Source organism: Schistocerca americana, chromosome X, assembly GCF_021461395.2.
Source record: "Schistocerca americana isolate TAMUIC-IGC-003095 chromosome X, iqSchAmer2.1, whole genome shotgun sequence".
Taxonomy (NCBI): domain Eukaryota; kingdom Metazoa; phylum Arthropoda; class Insecta; order Orthoptera; family Acrididae; genus Schistocerca; species Schistocerca americana.
In genome coordinates this window covers 429,320,607-429,345,031 of record NC_060130.1, presented here as the reverse complement: position 1 = coordinate 429,345,031, position 24,425 = coordinate 429,320,607, and the positions used below count along the sequence as shown (strand labels likewise).

Sequence of the window (24,425 nt, the reverse complement as noted above, 5' to 3'; positions counted from 1 at the left end):
CATCTACATAGCAAATTATCTGGCTGAACCATCACCTTGGCAATGAGAGAGCAGGAAACATTATAGCGGCTTGAAAGCTCAGTGGTAACAGTCACCTTCTGAAGTTTAGGCTGCAATAGCTACTGGTTCTAGTCTGGCTGGAGGATTTGTAGACTCAATCACCCTTTTTCCTCTTTTTTAGCTGAACTGCATGCAGTCAGAATGAAAATCTGCAAGGAAATCTTAAGAAAATACTTGAAGTCTTCTAACAACCTTTTTATCCCATAGGTGTGAAGGTGAGAAGATATGTTTATAAAATATTTTTCTGTTTCAGCAACAAAAATTTAATTTTTTCCTGCACAGATTGAGTAGTTATTGAGTGGCATTGAATAATTTGTTAAATAGGTAGACGACAATTTCCTTTGTAGCAGATGGAGACATTGTGGGGATGATGAATGCTCACACACTCACCACATGCTGAACCACATAGCCTATGGATAGAATCGTGTTCCTGAAAATAATGTAATGTTTTGTTATGTGAACATCATTCTCCATTTTAGCTGAAACCTTAACCAAGTCCAAGAGCTTGGAGACTATTATATAGATAGAATAATGTATTCTAGATATTTCCTGGTAACATCAACCTGTCTCCCTGTACTAATACTCATCAGCTTTTGCTTAACTGAAAAATTGATTGCACAAATCAGAATGACAAACAGCTATCTAGACTGAGTGACCTCACAGTTGGAATCACCATGGAAGAACCTGACAGATAACACTGAGAAGTCAAAAAATGGTTTTAGAAGTTACGAAAGTGGAATAGATAAAACATTAGATACCAAATTAAGTTCATTGTGTCCTTTAGTTTTTCTATGTTTATTTGCCCTAAATGATGAACAAACATATGAGTTCTAAACTTCTCTTTCTTTCACAGCTTGTTGTCACAGTTAACTACAAGGTAGACAGAAGAGAGATGCTCCAAAGAAAGACTTGAAAAATAACAGGTGCAATAAAAATTATTCATGGTTAAAAAATGAGATCTGGCAAAATTCACAGACAATTTCAGAAATAATGCAAAGCAATGTTTAATCATCTTTGAGTACTACAACTAAAAAAATGAAATATTACTTAATTGCTGCAAAAATAAGGGAACATCAGCATGGATTACCAAAACAAGAAAACAACAAGAAGGAAACATGCAAGAATTAGGAAAAAGCAGAAAAAATAAAATACTAAATTTTGAAGACTTTAAAGGCAGAGGAAATAAGAAATCTGAACGATGGACAGAAGAAATGGTAAAAACACATTTGAATTACCTTAACAGTGAACTTTTTCATCACAGGACAATCTTTTCCAAAAACAATGTTGGCATAATTTATCTTCCACTGTTCATCAGTAAAATCCATGCCATCTTCTGTTGCCACACTTGGCCCTGTAAAAATTGTGAAAATATTTATATATCTTTGAAAACCTTGAGTGTAAATAATTATCACAAATAGTGAGCAATAAAAACACTACCACATTTAAACACTTGTGTTAGTATTAATTTAGTTTTTGTGGAAGTTAACTATAAACAGAAAGATAATTCTAAGTGAAGAGTGCTCTATCTAAAGGAAAGTAAACATGCAAGACTATATATACTGATGAGCCAAAACATTATGACCACCTGCTTAATAGCTTGTTTGTCTGTCTTTGGAATGAAATACATCTGTGTATCAGGGATCCGACAGTTTGTTGGTTGGTTTGTGGAGGTATTTGGCATTACGTGTCTACGCACAGCTGATTTAATTCCTGTAAATATCGGGCCACTTATTTGTGTACGCAGTGATGGAGCCCAATAGTGACACAGATGGCTTCCATAGGATTGATATCAGGTGAATTTGGCCACCAAGACATCTAAGTGAGTTCACTGTAATGCTCCTCACTCCACTGCAGCACAGTTGTGGCTCCAAGACATGGACAATTATATTGCTGAAAGATGTCATCGCTGTCGGGGTATACACCAAGCACGAAGGGGTGCAGGTGATTCACACAGCTGTCAGCGTGTCTTCAATTACTACCATAGGTCCCATGCAAGTGCAGGAGAATGTCTCCCATAGCATAATACTGCTCCTATTAGATTGTGGCTGTGGTGTGCTGCAAGTTTTGAGCTGCTGTTCACCTCAATGACGGATTTGTGGACATGACCATCAATGTAGTGTAGCAAAAATGTGATCCACCTGACGAGCCAACAGACTTCCATTGATCGATGGTCGAATCCCGATGGTCTCGCACCCACTGCTATCTCAGCTGATATTGTTGGGTCAATATATGAACATGTAGGGTTGGTCTGCTGCAGAGCTCCACGTCCAATCAAGTAGAATGAACAGTGGGCTCCAAAACACTAATGCGTGCACTAGTACTGTGCCCTTTTGGCAGAGAAGCCACAGATAGAAGCCACAGATCACCACCCATCGTACTCTAACAAACCTCCGAACCCCACGTTCTGTGAAGAGTAGTGGTCATCCAACCATTTAGTGCCTAGTGGTAGTTTCACCTTTCCGTAGACGTTCACAACAGTAGCCCATGGGAATTCGACCACCTTCATTTTCGAGATACCGTTTCACAGGTTCTGCATAATAATAATAATCTGCCCTTTGTCAAAGTCTCTTATCTCAATGGATTTCCCCATTTGCAGCCCATATCTTTACTAGGGTGATCCCCCATCTGTGACTGCTCCGTTTACATACTTTTGTTACTGGGGCCCGTGCCCTCAACGCCACCAGGTGGCATCCAAAGTCGTGGTGGATGGTGGTCATAATGTTTTGGCTTATCAGTGTATACCAGAAACATTAAAGATGAATAATTTAAGATTAAAGGTAGCAACTCACCAAACAGATATCCTGAGTCATTAATACGCACACAGACAAGACTGAAAACTTTGATAGTTTTCGGATGACATTGGAAACTGGTGTGTTCATGCAGTGTACAATAATGAAGACATGGAGGACTGGATTGGGATGGGTAATTGAAGAGAGGAAGGGGAGACGGGGAAGCTGTGTGGGTGCACAATTAGTGGCATAAAGTGTTGATACCAATTCTGCTACAATTCTTACACAACTTTAACGTGCACATGACCATCAATCAACTGTCCTGAATGAATGGCCGCTGCCAAACTGTGGCCATCAGCAGAGTTGACTACCCAGTGCAGAGCATGCTGCTGTGCCCAACATGCTTCATTTCAATGGCAGTCTCACAACCCATGCCATATAGATCCTCCATAATATTTTGAACTTATGCATGTGTGATTTTAGAAGCAACTTTTTAATATTGAAGAGTGAAGTGCATAAATTGACTACAAATGCAGTGGTATCCTATACGTAAGAGCATTATTACCTGAAATATGGGTCTATGTGGGTGTAATTGTAATCAACTTCTAACAAAGTTTTTCAGTGACAATAACAATGGATTTTAAAAAATCCATAATGACTTCATGTGGCAAACAGGCACAGCGAAAAATATATATATTTTACAACGAAGTCCATTGACTTTCTGTACATTCGTTTTTATACATATTGCTGAGCAGAAGTTCTGTTCTCAGGAAACTCTGAAACACTGACAACGGAGTTCTTGCTTCAAAATGTGTGTTGGAAATAAAATCCTGAAAATCTGTCATTTATGAAACTACAAAGGAAAGATTAACTGATGAGGGTGTTTCAACATATGAAGTTACAAGAGCTGAAAGAAATGTTAAAAAAAAAAAAATTATGCGATCTGTGACTTTCTTAGCATATAAGCTGCTTCCATGGTTCTTGGGATTGCTGTGGGATCCACTCATGGAAAGTTCATGATATTTTCGCAGATAAGTGTCCCACCCTCATCAGATGGATGGAGAGGTTTGTATGGGTGCACGACGGCAGGGTCTTCAGTGCCTGATCAAAACCAGATTGAGATGGGTGTCAAGAAAATACCCAGAACAGGAAGATAAAACAGAACATAAAACACAGGTAACAAAGGTCAGAAAACTATGTGCGTACCCACACCAAAGCATGGGACGAAGCATGGCGTCAGCAGTAAAACATGGACTACACAGGAACTAAACTAAAACCTCCAGCCTAAAAGTTTTGGCAAGAGTGCAGACACATCGCAAAATTTTAAAACCCTAGATACACTCGTCTCATCATCAGCTAAAATAGAGTGCAGATCCCCTCAAATTTTTGCTTCTGCCCTTGCATCACTGTATAAAATGCATTCTGTTAAAATATGGCAGACAGAGCTGTGCACACCACAAGCATCACAAACTGAGGGGGGGGGGGGGGGGGGTGTTCTCCAGCTGTAATATAAAGCTATGTGTGAGAGGGCAGTGCCCGATCTGAAGACACGCGAGGGTCACTTCATTCTGCCTCAGCAACCGGCAGGAGGAACGCCACAGCTGAGTTGTTGACTTCACCAACCACAGCTTATTGGCCATCACCGCCAGCCATTCTTCCTCCCACAATTGCATGCACTTCCTGTGGAGTGCAGAAATGACAGACTGCAAGGGAATAGGACGCTGTGCCACATCCTGCTCTCTGAAGGCTTCCTTGGCAGCCCGATTGGCCTGTTCATTGCCCCATATTCAGACATGACCTGGCACCCTGCAGAATGACACCTGCTTACCCCACCATTGGAGCAAGTACAGTTGGTCAGATATCAGCTGGACCAACTACTCAGCTGAGTACAGATTCTGCAGCGATTGTAAGGCACTAAGGGAATCTGAGCAGATGAGAAACCGATTGCCCCAAATACGATTCATCTGCTCTAGTGCCTTCAGGATCACGTGGAGGTCCGCTGCGAAAATGATATATTCATCGGGCTGGCGAATCCTGGTGACGTGATCAGGGAACACTACAGAACAGCCAAGGAAATTCCCTTGTTTGGAGTCATCAGTGCAAACGCCAGTAAAACTGTGATGCACATCTAAAATGTTAAAAAACAGAGATTGGACTGTAAAATCTGGCGTACTATCTGTCTTAAAATTAGTCAAATCTAAAGTAAGTCTGGGTCTCTGGAGGAGCCAAGGTGAAAATCTGCTCCAACCTTTACGTAAAACATTAAGACCAGCCATATCCATCAAAGAAAGGCAATCCTGTGCATGAATCCCATAGGGCCTTGTTGCTTGTTGCCGGTAATGAAAAAGCCACGCAGAGGGAGCTGAGCAACGGTATGGTATGCAGGTGTGTATGGTGTGGACATAGTTTTATACGCCTGGCACACCATAAGTAGCCGTCACCGCATATGAAGTGGCAGTTCACCAGCCTCTGCACAGAGGCTTGGTATGGGGCTTGTTCTGAATGCCCCAGTGTCCAACCTAATCCCTTCATGGTGCACAATGTCCAACATCTTTAAATAAGAAGGTCTTGCAGACCCATACACCATGCACCCATAATTGAGCCAAGATCGCACAAAAGCCCTGTAAGGCTGGAGCAGGCAAGTCCTGTCTGCTCCCCATGTACTGTGGTTAAAACATTTTAAAATACTTAAAGCCTTAAGTGACCATTGTTTCAGGTCTCTAAGATGTGGTAACCATGTAAGCTTCAAGTCAAAAATGAGCCCCAGAAATCTAACTGTGTCTTTAAAAGTAAGGACAGTGTCACACATCCTCAATTCAGGAAAGGTTAAAATTGAACTAGAACGGTGAAAAAGAACACACACGACTTCTCGGTGGAAAACTTAAAATCAATCTTCTGAGACCATTCACCCAAACGTCTAAGAGTAAGTTGCAACTGACGCATTGTTGCAAGGCTTGAAGAAGTGCAAAACACAGAGAAATCATCCATGAACAAGGAACACTGGACAGGACTTTTCACTATGGACGTAATGCTATTAATAGCTATGGCAAAGACAGTCACACTTAAAACACTACCTTGAGGGACACCGTTCTCCTGCTCAAAGCAATCAGACAGGAGGACACCAACTTGGTATCTAAAATATCGTGGTGAGAGGAAGGACTGAATAAAAATGGGAAGACAACCATGAAAACCCCATTCGTGAAGCTGCTCCAGGACGAGACGCCTCCAAGTAGTACCATAGGCCTTCTTGATGTCAATAAATATACCTAGAAGGTGATGACAGCGTAAGAAAGCTTGATGTATAGCTGCCTCCAGGAGCGCAAGGTTATCAAAGGTGGAACGAAACCTCCTGACCCCACACTGAAAGCGACTAAGGAGCTGCCAGGATTCTAAGATCCAGACAAGGTGGTGGTTAACCATCCACTCCAAGACCTTTCCCATGCAACTAGTGAAGGCAACACTACATTAACTACTTGGCATGTGCGGTCTTTCCCAGGTTTCAAAAGAGGAATTAAAACTGCCTCACGCTATGTGTCAAAAAGTGACTTGACTCCCAAAGGGCATTTAAAAGTGCGAAGAGGATATCTTTGTTGTGTCTTGAGAGGTACCACAGCACACTGTAATGGGTCCTGTCGTGGACCAGGGGATGTGTCACGAGCTGCAGACAATGCAGAATCTAGCTCCCACATGAAGAATGGGCAGTTGTAAACTTCATTAGAGGTGGACTGGAAGGCTAAACTTCACCTCTCAGCAACCACTCCATGGCGCTGGAAATCCGGATCCTGACTGGCTGCTGCAGTAACTGTGGCAAAATACGCTGTCATAGTCTGGGCAATGTCTCATGTATCCGTGTGGAGAGTGCCTCTATTCATTACAGCAGCCATGGGGCACCTCCCTCCTCTTCCAGAAATCCTCCTGATGGTCTCCCACACAATGGAACTTTTAGTGGAACGATTAATGGTGTTCAAAAACTGTTTCCACGACCTCTTCTTGCTCTCTCGAATAATTCAGTGATATTTAGCCCTCACCACCCAAAAGGCTGCAAGTTTCTCAGCAGTTGGCCGACACTGGAACCTACACAGAGGCGCACGCCTGGTCCTGGTTGCAGAGTGGCATACGGAACTCCACCAAGGGACAGGTTGCCTCTTCTGGTGGCCCATGGACTGTGGAATGAATGCTGCAGCGGTGTAGTGGACCAGTTTGGTAATATGATCCACCCATGCCAGAGTTCGAATTGGGCCAACTGGTTATAAAGTGTCCAGTCAGCTCTACTGAGCACCCATTGTGGTGGTTTTCTTTCGGGGCCAACACCATCTGGCAGGTGAATCCAAATTGGGAGGTGATCACTTTCGTGCAAGTCACTGCCCACTTCCCATTGAGAATTGTGGGTAAGAGCTGGAGAACAAAGTGAGAGATCAATGGCAGATAATGACCCTGTCGCTTTGCAGAAGTGAGTGCTCTGTCCCGCATTTAGCAAGTACGCATAGGATGACAGGAGAAGCCTCTCAATTGCTCTACCCCTGGGACAGGTAATGGCAGAGCCCCAAAGCACATTGTGGGCATTAAAATCACCACAGATGATGAATAGCTTGGGGAGCTGTGTAATAAGGTCAGTGAGGGCCTTTTCATGAAGTACATCATGTGCAGGCAAGTAAAGGGAACATATAGTCAATGGATGCCGCATGTGCATGGACACAGCAACAGCTTGTAAAGTTGATGTAAGTGAGAGAGGTGAAGAGTGGCAGTCCACCCTGATGAAAATATCTATGCCTCCTCTAGCTCTCTTCTCCATACAGGTCGCTCCTTTTTGTGGAGTGTAGACCCTTGGAGCGTAGAGGAGTATGAGGGATGGAAATAAGTCTCCTGGAGACACACACACAGGGTCTACCCTGAGAGAGTGGATGAAGTTCCTCCACATGTGTCCTGGACCTCTGCATGTTCCACTGAAATATGGGAGCAATCGATGATGGGGGTAGTAGCACCTTCATCCTGTCTTTCCAACAAGGTGAGGAGGCTGCAGCAGGTGGAGGGGCACTCGTGGGGCAAGATGATTGCCCCACACATACGTCGTACTCCATCAGCTCTGTGGAAGAGTCAGATGAAGCATCAAGTAAAATGACATCAGCATGGTCAGGCCACGTGATTTGACCCGCTGTGACTGCTTTATAGGAGCTTTTTGCAGTTTTCTGGGCTTTGGTGGAGCCGATGTGGGGAGTGGTAATAGCCATCTGAACAGCCTCAGCTGTTGGAGGCGCCAGGGTCTGGCCCAAGTTGGCCACTGTACCTCTGTCTGCTGTTCAAGTAGAGGCTACAGGCTCTGAAACACTTGCTGCCTTCCAAGTGCACTGCCATCTGTAGGTATTACTGCCAACACTAGCCACCTCCGTCTGTGTAGAGGCATCTGCGTTTTCAATGGGCTTCTGAACATTCACGCAAAAGATGTAGCACATGTGGGAGGCTGCATCGACTTGCAATCTTTATGGCCTCACCACAGGGGATACGCTTTGTTGTTTTTATATCCTGGACTTTGCATTCCTCTAAAATGATTCGGCAGTCCCTACTCCAAACAGGGTGGTTTCCAGAGCAATTGATACATTTGGCTGGAGATGAGCAACCAACTCCTTCATGAGTGGCGTTGCCACAAGTCGCTTCGCCTTTACACCCTAAAATGGTATGCCCAAAACACTGGCATTTAAAACAGAGCATTGGGGTTGGGAAATAAGGCCTCACACTAAGGCGAAGGAAGCCAGCCTTAACATGCTCAGGAAGTTTTGTGCTACTGAAGGTCAGAATAAAGGAGTTGGATGTGATAAGATTGCCATCAATCCTCTTTATGATATGTTGCACATCAACTAAACCTTCTGGAGCCCACTCACGTTGCAGTTCCTCCTTGGAAATGTCGACTAGATCCCAGCATGTCAGAACACCTTTGCTATAATTCAAGGTGCTCTGCAGTTCAGTGTCTATGACATATTTCCCAAGGCACTTAGCAGCTTGGAGGTTAGCTGCCTGCTGGGAATTGGAAGTTTCTACTAGCAAGGTCCCATTGCCCAAGCACTTCACTGATTTTAAGGATCCACAGATTCCCTCCAAACCCTTTTGTATACAGAAGGACGAAACCTTCTCGAAACTACCCTCCTTCCGTTTCACTATGAGAAACACATTCTGAGGACCAGAATGCATTCTGTTACTAACAACTGGACTCGTCAAGGAAGCACCAGAGTCAGGGGACTGACTACACAAGCCCTCTTCATAGACTGGATGTTACAACCTTCCAGTGGCCCACCCTTTCCACTGGGAGAAGGAAAAGATGATTTTGGAGGATCCATTTCGGTCCCACAAGCAGCTAGGGAAGTAAGGGTCCACTCAGACAGAGCCCCACGTGCCTGAGTAAGCCTTATACAACTGAGGTGCGTCAGGTTCCCGAGAGGTTGCCTGCTAACGACTGTTCCACCTTAACAGCCATGCATCTCATCAGCATGCAGCACACCTTGAGATTGAGATTTTTTTTTATAGAGGTTTATTCCATCCTCGTGATCCGGGCAGTCAAGCCAAGATCCCCATTCCCTGAGACAAACGATGTTCCACGGCTGTGCCACACAGTGGTCACTGAAGCAGGCCCAGAGCTTACAGTGACAGGGGACTGGCGGCACTTACCAGTCCCCAGCTCAGGAACCCCAGGGTCGCCAAGCCCGTATCCAGTGAATGATGAATGCCGAGCCTCTTAGGGCTCCCACCCTCATCATGTGGTGCAGATGGAAATTTGGGTATTTATTCTATCAGCAGCACCTGATGATGGTAGAACGATTGTCTGCTGAAGTATTGTGGACTTTCGAAGATTGTATCTGGCAGCACACCCGAAAACCATGGATACACAGATTTTTGTTTGTTACGTACCACAAAAACCAGATTGATAACTCTAGAGTAGCTTCCCATCTGTGCCTCCATTTAACAATTAATGCAATAAAAACTGGAACTTCCTGAAGAACTGGAATGGAGCCCGTATCATTCCAATTTTTAAGAAATTATGCAGACTGAATGTACAGAAATAATGGGCTGAACTGCCAATGTCAAGTTGTTAAACAATTACAGAATTAGATTTACTTTTATTTGTAATATCTATTTATTTACTATAAATTTCTTTGTAGCAACGCTTTTGGTTTCCAAAAGTACAGAGATCACCCCATTTACCCACATTGTTATGAAAAATATACAACGGGGATCTGATTCATATTCTATTTCATAACCTCTGGGTTGAGAACTTGAGTGCTGACATGACCCACAACGCGTTAATCAACGGGAAGATGCCAGAAGTGCAAGCTCTGTGGGGTATACTTCACTGATGTGTGGGAGTGTAACATTATTGACCTTTGACAGTTTGGAGAGGAGTGAGTAGCTCGCTATGGCACATGGACTATACTCCAAAAAGATAAGTGATATAAGATTTACATTGGCCATTCCTCAGCTTTAATGTACTGCAACGATTGCCCTACATCTGTATAGAAGTACTCTATTATGCTTGTACTATCATGAAAAAACACAGATGGCAGTACCTGTCGCTCAAATTGGCAGGAGGAACACAGACAACATTTTGTGTAACTTTCCTTGTGGCATTTATGTTCCCCTCTTCGCCGTGTGCCTCAGAAGGCAACACATGAAGTACACTTGGTTGCTACATGCTCTGTATTTGTTTTCAAGATAGCCTTACACTACAGTACTGAAAAATAGAAAAGATTGATCTAATTACCTATAAGCTTAAAATAATAAATGAACTTCCAATTCATAGATGAGACCATTTACTGTTTGTGAAATTGAAAGACACTGGGAATGTATTTATTTGGTGATGAAACACAAAATGACTGCATCCAGAGTCAGAACATACAGTATTTAGAAATGATTAAGAAGATGAAATCTGCCCATATTTTGGATTATAACAAAGAGAAGACTGCCGTTGACCACAGCAACCAGCTAATGGCTTACTTTCCTTCTGGGCGGAAGCTAATCAAGTAGTGAAGAAAACTTTTTTCACATTTTCATGACAATGATTATTAATTTCTTTTTACTTAAGTAGTTTGGGCCTGTAAGCAAACACCTTCATGACTGATGAACAAAGGAGGCCTGGCAGAATTTATTTCCCCTCAAAGTAGTTCACCTGTAAATACACTGAGTGGGAGACATTTTCCTGAGTCGATTAAGGCAACAAAAATATCAAAATGGTCTACTGGAAATGTACAGTTTGTGCAAAATGAAGCAAGGCTAGATCTGTAAAAGTGGCAAGACAAGAAAAGATGCCAGGTGATATCATGAAGAAAGTGACGTTTACAAAAATGCTTTGAAATCATTAATACAGAGCAAAAACCAAATAAGTAATTTTCAATGAAAAACTATGTTTTGAAACTTATTTTTAGCAACAACTAATTCTATCTCTAAAATTATAAAGAATGTAGCAACTAGTTGCGGAAAAATAATTTATTTATCTTGTCGCAAATCGATTTCAACTGATATCAGTCATCATCGGTACATTTTTCTAACGGATACATGCCATAAGTAGAAGTACTGTGCTTGGCAGATTTCTATCATGAAGTCACTTCATGACAGATGATCACTTCAAATGAAATGAACAAAGTTCCGTGCAGTAGATCCCGTAACAGAGAATTCAGAAAACTGGGAGAAAGCACAGTATCAGCCAGTTGAACTAGACTCTAGCATCCCAGTCCTCAAAATATTAAAGTGCATCACAGAGATATCATCTTTGCTTTTACAGTTAATGAACATAAAAATGCTTACTACAATTTCAAATAGCCAAGATGGGAATGTCTTAATTCAGATTTTGTAAATACACATTTATTTTCATTTAACACTTTTATTAAGATCAGCTTGCCAATAACTTCATCATTAGAAAACAGGTCTGCACTGCATGAAGTGAAAAACTTTAAGAGGCACACTATAGCTATTCCAGTGATCTGAATACTGGCACCCAAATTCAATGAAGTTTACTCATGACACACTAAATGCAAAATGGCAGTGGTGCCATTCATTATGCCTATTTCAGAAATGGTCTAGGAAAGTTTTTTCAGACTATTAAAGAAATGAGCACTCCCATATTCAGTAACAATATAAAAGTTAAGAATCGTAAGCAGAACTTATATCTGGTAATGAAATAATTTCATTTAAATACTGATTGAATATTCTTAAAATGGCACAGTGTTGTCCTACACGACAAAGCACACGTACACACAACAGCTCTAATTAGTGAAAAACTCTCTATGCTACACTGGCAGCCTCTTTAATAACTATCTTACACACTTTTTTAAAGTGGGCAGCTCAGTCAGCTGCCACCCTCCATTGGTGAAGCTCTGGGAGACTATCAAGTCACATATTTAGCTTTTTACATTTGTTTTGTAATTTAATTCTTAAGGTAGTGGGACTGATAGGGTGCGCATGTGCTGTGTGCACATGCAGGAGGATCTGGCTTCAGTCCACAAGCAGATGAAGACGCTTACAGCCACAGTCAGGCTTCAAGGTGTAGCAGCGGTGGAGAATCTGACAAGTTGCATGGGACACCTCACGTCACTTGTTTTGTCCACGGGCTCTGCTGCTGAGGCACCTAGCAGTGTTCCCATTATGGGAGATCTGTGCTCACCACAGACCGAGTTGCAGGTTGTAGCACGTTTGCGTTGCTTGTGGCACAAAGTCAATGAGGCGGTTTGCTGTCTGGCCTCGCCGATTCACCCTGTGAGTGGACAGTTGGCTGCTCCTTCGGCAGGGTCTGAGCAGGCACACGGGGGAAGGAGTCTACTAGTTATCTGGAGCTCCAACATTAGGCGCATTATAGAGCCCATTGTGGAAGTTGCATCCATGGCTGGAAAGAATGCCAATGTGCACTCAGTACGTCTGCCACAGAGGCCTCATCTGAGATGTAGAGGAGAACCTGCTGGCGGCTATCGAGTATGCAGGGTACTGTTGCCTGCAGGTTGTACATCATGTTGGCACCAATAATGTCTGGCACTTGGGCTGCGAGGCCATCTTCAGGTCTTACATGCGGCTGGCAGAATTGGTGAAGATTGCTGGTCTCGTGCACAGGGTGTTAGCAGAGTTCACAAGTTGCAGCATCATTCCCAGAATTGATTGGGTCCATTGGTTGAGACCCTCCTCTCATTTCCGAACCAAAGGGTCCATCAATTCTGTGACAGTCTTGGCTGCAGGTGGGTTTTTTTTTAAGGCAAGGCAGTAATTTGAGGGCCTCTGATGAACGTTCACCAGTCGATACACAGAGAGTGAAATCAGATCACGTACAAAGTACACACACTTCAACTGTCAAAATTTTAACAGTCAGCATCACATATGACATACAAAAGATTTAAACTATGCTGTAGAAGTAATATAACAGCTTCTTATGGAATCATGTCCCTTGGCTTTGTTAACTCTCAACCAAATTATTCCTTTTCAACCTAACTTGGACCTGCTGTGCAACAGTTCATGTTGTCACCACTAACTTTACTCGCAAAAATAGCACAAGTAATTTTGAATAAATATTGAAATCAACATTCTGTTTTACCAACAAATAGATTGACATGATGCTACGTATCCTGTCCTGTGATTGGCTGACGGGCAAATTGAGCATGTTTATATAGGTGAAGTGGTGTAATTAGTGGTTTTCATACACTCCTGGAAATTGAAATAAGAACACCGTGAATTCATTGTCCCAGGAAAGGGAAACTTTATTGACACATTCCTGGGGTCAGATACATCACATGATCACACTGACAGAACCACAGGCACATACACACAGGCAACAGAGCATGCACAATGTCGGCACTAGTACAGTGTATATCCACCTTTCGCAGCAATGCATGCTGCTATTCTCCCATGGAGACGATCGTAGAGGTGCTGGATGTAGTCCTGTGGAACGGCTTGCCATGCCATTTCCACCTGGCGCCTCAGTTGGACCTGCGTTCGTGCTGGACGTGCAGACCGCGTGAGACGACGCTTCATCCAGTCCCAAACATGCTCAATGGGGGACAGATCCGGAGATCTTGCTGGCCAGGGTAGTTGACTTACACCTTCTAGAGCACGTTGGGTGGCACAGGATACATGCGGACGTGCATTGTCCTGTTGGAACAGCAAGTTCCCTTGCCGGTCTAGGAATGGTATAACGATGGGTTCGATGACGGTTTGGATGTACCATGCACTATTCAGTGTCCCCTCGACGATCACCACTGGTGTACGGCCAGTGTAGGAGATCGCTCCCCACACCATGATGCCGGGTGTTGGCCCTGTGTGCCTCGGTCGTATGCAGTCCTGATTGTGGCGCTCACCTGCACGCCGCCAGACATGCATACGACCATCATTGGCACCAAGGCAGAAGCGACTATCATCGCTGAAGACGACACGTCTCCATTCGTCCCTCCATTCACGCCTGTCGCGACACCACTGGAGGCGGGCTGCACGATGTTGGGGCGTGAGCGGAAGACGGCCTAACGGTGTGCGGGACCGTAGCCCAGCTTCATGGAGACGGTTGCGAATGGTCCTCGCCGATACCCCAGGAGCAACAGTGTCCCTAATTTGCTGGGAAGTGGCGGTGCGGTCCCCTACGGCACTGCGTAGGATCCTACGGTCTTGGCATGCATCCGTGCGTCGCTGCGGTACGGTCCCAGGTCGACGGGCACGTGCACCTTCCGCCGACCACTGGCGACAACATCGATGTACTGTGGAGACCTCACGCCCCACGTGTTGAGCAATTCGGCGGTACGTCCACCCGGCCTCCCGCATGCCCACTATATGCCCTCGCTCAAAGTCCGTCAACTGCACATACGGTTCACGTCCACGCTGTCGCGGCATGCTACCAGTGTTAAAGACTGCGATGGAGCTCCGTATGCCACGGCAAACTGGCTGACACTGACGGCGGCGGTGCACAAATGCTGCGCAGCTAGCGCCATTCGACGGCCAACACCGCGGTTCCTGGTGTGTCCGCTGTGCCGTGCGTGTGATCATTGCTTGTACAGCCCTCTCGCAGTGTCCGGAGCAAGTATGGTGGGTCTGACACACCAGTGTCAATGTGTTCTTTTTTCCATTTCCAAGAGTGTATTTACATACACCATGAGAAAATGCTGTTTCACTGATGCATCACAATAAAGATTTCTCCAAAAGATAGAAACCACACTGAAGTTGGCAAAAACTAACCTCAAAATTGGCAACAAAATAAAGTTTTTTCCTGTCCCTAGTTACACATGATGGTGGTCATATCACATTGTAGTGACACTGCTTGAGATGCACGTCAGGGTCTCCCTTGAGAGATGGAAAATGTTTTATGGCCTGAACGTTTGTCCAACATCAAATATCTGTGAGGGTGTTTGAAAGTAGTAGTTCATGTAATAATCATATATGCAGATACCCTTCGTGAACACATCAAAAAATCTTGTTAAAGATTTTGACACTTTTTGGGGGTTTTAAAGGTGTAATTTTTCACCATCAAAAGGTTCTATGTACAAGTAAATGGTAAGAGGGGACATAGGGTACTTTCCTTAATGTCATCAATGTCTCGTAAATGCAGGCAAAGAGAAAGGCAATGAAAAAGAATCCAATGGTATTGGATATTGTGAAATGCCAAAGCAGAACTATGAGGGAGTGCTGAAAAGTAATGCCTCTGATTTATTTATTTATTTTTTATTTTTTGAGGAACAAAGAAAGCTTTTTAAATAAAATAAATGTTATTAGGATTCTACATGTTTATTCTTTGTGTCTAAATACTTATTTCTCAACATAGTTGCCCTGGTGACAAGCTCGTTTCTCCCAAAGAGAGATCTGTTTGCAAGTACCATCACTGTAGAATGTGACTTTTTGGACGGAGCTACAAACTCACCTCTGCTTGCATCGCTTCATCAAGACAAAGTGAAGTCCTCAAAATGTACTTTAAGTTTTGGAAACAGATGCATATGGATGGGGCTGAGTCGGGACTGTATGACGGATGGTCTCCGACAGTGAGTTCAAGGTGTCAGATTGTTGTGAATGTCGCAATGTTTGTGTGTGATCTGACACTGTCACGCTGAAGGAGAGTGTTATCCATGTGTGGACAAACTCTATGACGTTGTCTTCTTTAGGGCCAGCACAGTAAACATAGTGTCGTAAGAGTGGAAGTGTCAAACTGCTATCAAGTCTTAATTAACATTTTATTTTCAACATCTTGACATCATTTATGATCTTGTTAAAGCAATGACAGTTACAAAATGTCCACTAACCATGCAATATGGATATCACTTCAATCTAGATGTATTTGAAAATGGTGATTAAGCCAAAACAGTGTGTCGTAAATAAAGATTACTTATTATAAGCAGCTATTTGGTGTATGTAATCTAATAATTTTGTCTTCGAATTTGGAACTATTATAATAACATTTGCTTTATTTAAAATGCTTTAAGAGTTTTTACAAAAAAAAAAAAAAAAAAAAAAAAAAAAAAAAAAAAAAAAAAAAAAAATTGGGGGCATGCCCTTGTAGAACCCTCATGTCTGAACACAAGCAAGCAACACTTTTCAGACCATCAGTGCAACCGATAACCAGTACTGTCACTCAGATATGAAAAATATGGTTGTCACACTAATAGCAATTACACTTTCTTCTGTATGATTTTTGCTGTTCTGATCCAATTGTATAAGGGAATTTTTGTAAGTCATACACAATCTGGCAACACTGAGGACTGAACAAACATGAAAATTACATGTATTTTAGTTAAAAGCTTGACAAAGAAGTGAATATTGTCTTCCATCCACAGCAACCTATATTCCTTTTAATACATAGTGTAGCTGATCAGCTACAGACTTCATTTCTTCAATGTATCCTATACTGAGCAAAATTTTCTAACAAATTTGTTATGTATCTAAGTGTATACACATTACTGCAGCTGCTAGTAGTTCTTCATAGCGATCATAGATGGCGAGATGAGCTGAAGCAGTTCGAAAATGAGCAGTGTGGATGTACTGCCGCACATGTGTTTTGACGGACAGTTGAGACTTTGTTTGGTGTTTGTGCACTGATTTGTGGGTTTGAAAATTATTATTATTATTATTTTTTAACTTAAGTAGATATAGAGTAAACAGTTAATTCGAGTGTCTTTACAACAGATTTCAAATAAGACCTGTTTTCATGTTTGTAGCTTATTAGCTACATTTTGCATTCACTGCATTTCAGGTACTGACTAAATATGTCTCGAAAGAGTGACAAAGAATTACTTATGGAGTGGTTAGAGACTCTACTAAGCAGTGAAGATGATCTTGAGTGTTTCTCTGAGAATTTGAGACATACATTGCTCCAGAATCTGTTGGTAGTGACTGTGACAATAATGACTAAGAAATTCATGCAATTAGGACTGAAGATGTTTCTGGAACAAGACAATGTGATTCATAACAAAGGAATTTCAAAAGATAAACAGTTAATTATTCCTGAACTACAGTCAAAATTTCATGGCAATATTTGATTACCCGAAGAAATAATAAACTTAGATCCTCCATACCAATTCTTTAAACGCAAATTTACATCTAAAATTTTCGATACAATTGTTGAAGAGTCTCATAGATACAGTGTGCAGTGTAATCCTGATAGACTAACATTTGTCCTGTGATGACACAGAAAAATTTATAGGCATCTGTCCCATAATGTCAACTGTTCATGTACCTAATATGAGGGATTACTGGGGAGGAGTTACTGGTAATCATCTGATTGCCAACAAAGACAGTGGGTCAATATGAGAACATTCATAATTTTTTGCACTTCAATGCCAACAGTGCAATGACATCCAGGGGTGAAAAAGGTCATGATAGACTCTTCAAAATAAAACCCATAATGGAATTGATGAGATCTTGATTTCAAACCATCCCTGTTGAGGAGAGTGTTTTTGTTGATGAACAGGTACGTTTAACAAAGGCTAAAAGTTATCTGAAACAATATATGCCAAACAAACCTCATGAATATGGATATAAATTACGTGTTATTAGGGGCATATCTGGTTATGACTATGATTTGAAGATTTTTCACTGGGGACAAACATTCACCTGAAAAAAGAGTGACTGGGGAGGAAGACTTGGAAGCAAGTGCAAATGATGATTTTCGGCTCAGTAGGGTACTACCAAGAAATATAAACCACAAATTGTATTTTGACAATTAGTAAACGAGTCTGCAACTGCTTATATGGTTACATAAATAAGGAATTCACTCACTTGGGGTAGTGAAAAGAAACAAGATTGCCAGACTGCAAGCTTCCTTCTAAAGCCGAGCTGAAGAAAGGGGGCGAGAGGTACATCAGGAGAGCATGTCGCAATCGTGAATGGTGTAGAAGTATCAAATGTAGTGTGGAAAGATTAGAGTGAGATGTTGCTTTCTATACTTGGAAGGGGGCGGGAGGGGGGGGGGGGGGGAGCAACGGGGGGACGAAGAGTCGGGGAGGGGGAGACGAAGAGTCGAGGGGCGGCAGCAAAAGGGGGCAGGGAGGGCGAGGGAGAGGAATGAGAGGGGGAGTGAGAGGGGGAGTGAGAGGGGGAGGGACGGGGTGGAGAGTGGGTGGAAAGGATGGATGGATGGATGGATGGATGGATGGATGGATGGATGGATGGATGGATGGATGGATGGATGGATGGGGGTGAAGGGTGAGACAGACGGGGATGAGGGGTTGGGTGAAGGGTGAGACAGACGGGGATGAGGGGTTGGGTGAAGGGTGATGGGGGGAGGGGGACGATGGGGAGGGGGCGCGGGGCAGAGAGGGGGCGCGGGGCAGAGAGGGGGCGGGAGAGGGGTGGGGCCGCGTGGGGGGGGGGGGGAGGGGGGCCGCGGGGGGGAGAGGGGGGCGCGGGGGGGAGAGGGGGCGCGGGGGGGAGAGGGGGCGCGGGGGGGGAGAGGGGGGCGCGGGGGGAGAGGGGGGGCGCGGGGGGGAGAGGGGGGCGCGGGGGGGGAGGGGGGCGCGGGGGGGAGAGGGGGGCGCGGGGGGGAGAGGGGGGCGCGGGGGGGAGAGGGGGGCGCGGGGGGGAGAGGGGGGGCGCGGGGGGGGGGGGGAGAGGGGGGCGCGGGGGGGAGAGGGGGGGCGCGGGGGGGGGGGGGAGAGGGGGGCGCGGGGGGGAGAGGGGGGCGTGTGGGAGTGGGAGAGAAATGGGTTGGTTGGTTTAAAAGAGGGGGAAAAGGGACCAAATTGCGAGGTCCAGGGAAAGGAGAAAGGAAAGGAGAAGTATAGCACAATTACAGGCCAAAGAAAAAACCAGAAGAATGATAGAACAACCAACAACACTATCGACAAAACAGGAAAAACCAGAGAGAGACAGAAGAAACAGGTAGAAGGGGTAAAAACAAGAGAGCAGATGACTGGCTGGCCAAACACGAGAATAAAAAGGGGAAGCCATCCACTCTGCAGCACATTAAAACATCCATCCAAAAAGCATTATGAGTGAAGAACACAAAGGGACAAATTTCATGCACTAAAACTACAGAATGATAAAACCCACCGTCATGTATAAAATGTAAAACTGAATTGGCCGATGAGGGGTTGTCAGCTAAAATTAATAGCAATGAGTCCGGTAACTGAAGTGTGTGTCGCAGGGCAGCCAAAGGAGGACAGCTCACCAAGACATGGGCCACAGTCAGCCGGGCGCAGCACTGACACGGAGGTGGGTCATCACGGCACAGGAGGTAGCCGTGTGTCACCCAAGCGTGAACAATCCGGAGCTGGCAGAGAACCACAGAGTCCCTGTTAGAGGCCTGCATGGAGCATACCCACACATTCGTCATCTCCTTAATGGAACGGAGTTTATTGTGCATGTTGAGGTTATGTCATTTCGTTTTCCCAAGCCGCAAAAGCTTGTGGTGTAGTACTGAATTCAGGTCAGTTGCAGAGAAGCCGATCTCCATAAGCAGTTTCCGTGTAGCCTGTTAGGCCAGCCTGTCGGCTAGTTCGTTGCCTGGGATTCTGATATGATCTGGGGTCCAGACAAACACCACCGAACGAATGGACCATTCCAGGGCATAGATGGACTCTTGGCTGATCGCTACCGAAGGATGACGAGGATAGCACTGGACGATAGCTTGTAGGCTGCTCAAGTCAGTACACAGAAGGAATGACTCCCCAAGGCATAAACTGATGTGCTAAAGAGCATGAACTACAATTGAAAGCCCTGGCCTGGGCTGCCAAGGTGAAGATAAGCCACCGTGGGTGGGAAAAGGAGATGGTGATTCAGATGCGCAGGATAATAATCAACGTGTGCAATGTATCTGGCCAGCAGTTGTGCACGACTGACTTGTAATGGAGGGACTCCGGCCTCCACCAGGATGCTGGTCTCCGGACTCGTCCTTAAAGCTCCTATCAGTGGTGCACTGGGTCGAGAAAATGCAACACTGATGGTGCCGCCGAGGGGTGAGTGACGAGGGGGGAGAGAGAGTGGGGGGGTGGGGGGGAGAGTGGGGGGTGGGGGGGAGAGTGGGGGGTGGGGGGGAGAGTGGGGGGTGGGGGGGGAGAGTGGGGGGTGGGGGGGAGAGTGGGGGGGTGGGGGGGAGAGTGGGGGGGTGGGGGGAGAGAGTGGGGGGTGGGGGGGAGAGAGTGGGGGGTGGGGGAGAGAGTGGGGGGTGGGGGAGAGAGTGGGGGGTGGGGGAGAGAGTGGGGGGTGGGGGAGAGAGTGGGGGGTGGGGGGAGAGAGTGGGGGGTGGGGGAGAGAGTGGGGGGTGGGGGAGAGAGTGGGGGGTGGGGGAGAGAGTGGGGGGTGGGGGGAGAGAGTGGGGGGGTGGGGGAGAGAGTGGGGGGTGGGGGAGAGAGTGGGGGGTGGGGGAGAGAGTGGGGGGTGGGGGAGAGAGTGGGGGGTGGGGGGAGAGAGTGGGGGGGTGGGGGAGAGAGTGGGGGGTGGGGGAGAGAGTGGGGGGTGGGGGAGAGAGTGGGGGGTGGGGGAGAGAGTGGGGGGGTGGGGGGAGAGAGTGGGGGGTGGGGGAGAGAGTGGGGGGTGGGGGAGAGAGTGGGGGGGGTGGGGGAGAGAGTGGGGGGTGGGGGAGAGAGTGGGGGGTGGGGGAGAGAGTGGGGGGTGGGGGAGAGAGTGGGGGGTGGGGGGAGAGAGTGGGGGGTGGGGGAGAGAGTGGGGGGTGGGGGAGAGAGTGGGGGGGTGGGGGAGAGAGTGGGGGGTGGGGGAGAGAGTGGGGGGTGGGGGAGAGAGTGGGGGGTGGGGGGAGGAGAGTGGGGGGTGGGGGGAGAGAGAGTGGGGGGTGGGGGGGAGGAGAGAGTGGGGGGTGGGGGGGAGAGAGAGTGGGGGGTGGGGGGGAGAGAGAGTGGGGGGTGGGGGGGAGAGAGAGTGGGGGGTGGGGGGGAGAGAGAGTGGGGGGTGGGGGGGGAGAGAGAGTGGGGGGGTGGGGGGGAGAGAGAGTGGGGGGTGGGGGGGGGAGAGAGAGTGGGGGGTGGGGGGGAGAGAGAGAGTGGGGGGTGGGGGGGAGAGAGAGTGGGGGGTGGGGGGGGGAGAGAGAGAGTGGGGGGTGGGGGGGGGGGAGAGAGAGAGTGGGGGGTGGGGGGGGAGAGAGAGTGGGGGGTGGGGGGGAGAGAGAGTGGGGGGTGGGGGGGAGAGAGAGTGGGGGGTGGGGGGGGAGAGAGAGTGGGGGGTGGGGGGGGAGAGAGAGTGGGGGGTGGGGGGGAGAGAGAGTGGGGGGTGGGGAGGAGAGAGAGTGGGGGGGGAGAGAGAGAGTGGGGGGGGAGAGAGAGAGTGGGGGGGGAGAGAGAGAGTGGGGGGGGAGAGAGAGAGTGGGGGGGGGAGAGAGAGAGTGGGGGGGAGAGAGAGAGTGGGGGGGAGAGAGAGAGTGGGGGGGGAGAGAGAGAGTGGGGGGGAGAGAGAGTGGGGGGGGAGAGAGAGTGGGGGGGGAGAGAGAGTGGGGGGGAGAGAGAGTGGGGGGGAGAGAGAGTGGGGGGGGGAGAGAGAGTGGGGGGGGGAGAGAGAGTGGGGGGGAGAGAGAGTGGGGGGGAGAGAGAGTGGGGGGGGGAGGAGAGTGGGGGGGAGAGAGAGTGGGGGGGAGAGAGAGTGGGGGGGAGAGAGAGTGGGGGGAGAGAGAGAGTGGGGGGGGAGAGAGAGTGGGGGGAGAGAGAGTGGGGGGAGAGAGAGTGGGGGGAGAGAGAGTGGGGGGAGAGAGAGTGGGGGGAGAGAGAGTGGGGGGAGAGAGAGTGGGGGGGGAGAGAGTGGGGGGGGAGAGTGGGGGGGAGAGTGTGGGGGGGGAGAGAGAGTGGGGGGGGGAGAGAGAGTGGGGGGGGGAGAGAGAGTGGGGGGGGGGAGAGAGAGTGGGGGGGGGAGAGAGAGTGGGGGGGGAGAGAGAGTGGGGGGGGAGAGAGAGTGGGGGGGGAGAGAGAGTGGGGGGGGGAGAGAGAGTGGGGGGAGAGAGAGTGGGGGGAGTGGGGGGAGAGAGAGTGGGGGGGGGAGGGAGTGGGGGGAAGGGCCGGGGGAGATAGAGGGGGGGGGAGAGGGGGGGGAAGGGGCGAGCGCCGGGGGAGATAGGGGGGAAGGGGCGAGTGACGGGGGAGATAGGGGGGAAGGGGCGAGGGACGGGGGAGATAGGGGGGAAGGGGCGAGGGACGGGGGGAGATAGGGGGGAAGGGGCGAGGGACGGGGGTGAGAGGGGGGAAGGGGCGAGGGACGGGGGAGAGAGGGGGGGAAGGGGCGAGGGACGGGGGAGAGAGGGGGGAAGGGGCGAGGGACGGGGGAGAGAGGGGGGAAGGGGCGAGGGACGGGGGAGAGAGGGGGGAAGGGGCGAGGGACGGGGGAGAGAGGTGGGAAGGGGCGAGGGACGGGGGAGAGAGGGGGGAAGGGGCGAGGGACGGGGGAGAGAGGGGGGAAGGGGCGAGGGACGGGGGAGATAGGGGGGAAGGGGCGAGGGACGGGGGAGATAGGGGGGAAGGGGCGAGGGACGGGGGAGATAGGGGGGAAGGGGCGAGGGACGGGGGAGAGAGGGGGGAAGGGGCGAGGGACGGGGGAGATAGGGGGGAAGGGGCGAGGGACGGGGGAGATAGGGGGGAAGGGGCGAGGGACGGGGGAGATAGGGGGAAGGGGCGAGGGACGGGGGAGATAGGGGGGAAGGGGCGAGGGACGGGGGGAGATAGGGGGGAAGGGGCGAGGGACGGGGGAGATAGGGGGAAGGGGCGAGGGACGGGGGAGATAGGGGGGAAGGGGCGAGGGACGGGGGAGATAGGGGGGAAGGGGCGAGGGACGGGGGAGATAGGGGGGAAGGGGCGAGGGACGGGGGAGATAAGGGGGAAGGGCGAGGGACGGGGGAGATAGGGGGGAAGGGGCGAGGGACGGGGGAGATAGGGGGGAAGGGGCGAGGGACGGGGGGAGATAGGGGGGAAGGGGCGAGGGACGGGGGAGATAGGGGGGAAGGGGCGAGGGACGGGGGAGATAGGGGGGAAGGGGCGAGGGACGGGGGAGATAGGGGGGAAGGGGCGAGGGACGGGGGAGATAGGGGGGAAGGGGCGAGGGACGGGGGAGATAGGGGGGAAGGGGCGAGGGACGGGGGAGATGGGGGGGAAGGGGCGAGGGACGGGGGAGATGGGGGGGAAGGGGCGAGGGACGGGGGAGATGGGGGGGAAGGGGCGAGGGACGGGGGAGATAGGGGGGAAGGGGCGAGGGACGGGGGAGATAGGGGGGAAGGGGCGAGGGACGGGGGAGATAGGGGGGAAGGGGCGAGGGACGGGGGAGATAGGGGGAAGGGGCGAGGGACGGGGGAGATAGGGGGAAGGGGCGAGGGACGGGGGAGAGAGGGGGGTAGAGAGGGGGGAAGGGGCGAGGGACGGGGGAGAGAGAGGGGGGGAAGGGGGTGAGGAATGGCCTGCGTACTTCCCAGACCTAAGCCCTGTATAGTATGCCTGGGGGTGCTGTCGCTAGACTTTGTATCTCTACAAACGCTGCCTTCCCAACACATGCAATGACTGAAAATCACCTTGAGAAAGGAATGGGATAACATTACACAAGGACTCCTCAACACTTAGGTAGCCACCACGCTAATAGGTGCAAATGTGCATTAGTGCCAAAGGGGGGGGCATATTCCTTACTGAGAGTCCTGTATCAACGTTTATCTTGGGGAGTGTCACCTACATCAAACTTGCACATTATTTATATCTGTTATCTTGCTTTCCCATGAGATGATAACTGTAGTGTTTTTTATTATAAATTTACTGCTTCACCTCTTTTGCATGTACAGGGTGGTCCATTGATCGTGACCGGGCCAAATATTTCATGAAATAAGCGTCAAATGACAAAACTACAAAGAACAAAACCAGATGGCGCTATGGTTGGACCGCTAGATAGCGCTGCCATAGATCAAACAGATATCAACTGCGTTTTTTTAAAAATAGGAACCCCCATTTTTTATTACATATTCGTGTAGTAAGTAAAGAAATATGAATGTTTTAGTTGGACAACTTTTTTTTGCTTTGTGATAGATGGCGCTGTAATAGTTACAAACATATGGCTCACAATTTTAGACAAACAGTTGGTAACAGGTAGGTTTTTTAAATTAAAATACAGAACATATGTACATTTGAACATTTTATTTCTGATGTTCCAATGTGATACATGTACCTTTGTGAACTTACCATTTCTGAGAATGTATGCTGTTACAGTGTGATTAGCTGTAAATACCACATTAAT

At 48.1% G+C, this 24,425-nt stretch overlaps 1 protein-coding gene across 1 annotated transcript in view; it reads right to left on the bottom strand.

Annotated features, from left to right (window-relative positions):
• The window catches only part of LOC124555334, a 212,215-nt gene that overhangs the window by 40,818 nt on the left and 146,972 nt on the right, over positions 1-24,425 (bottom strand). The window contains exon 7 of the mRNA XM_047129212.1: positions 1,296-1,411. Coding sequence (XP_046985168.1) covers positions 1,296-1,411 — 116 coding nt within the window. The remainder of the gene's footprint in view (positions 1-1,295; positions 1,412-24,425) is intronic.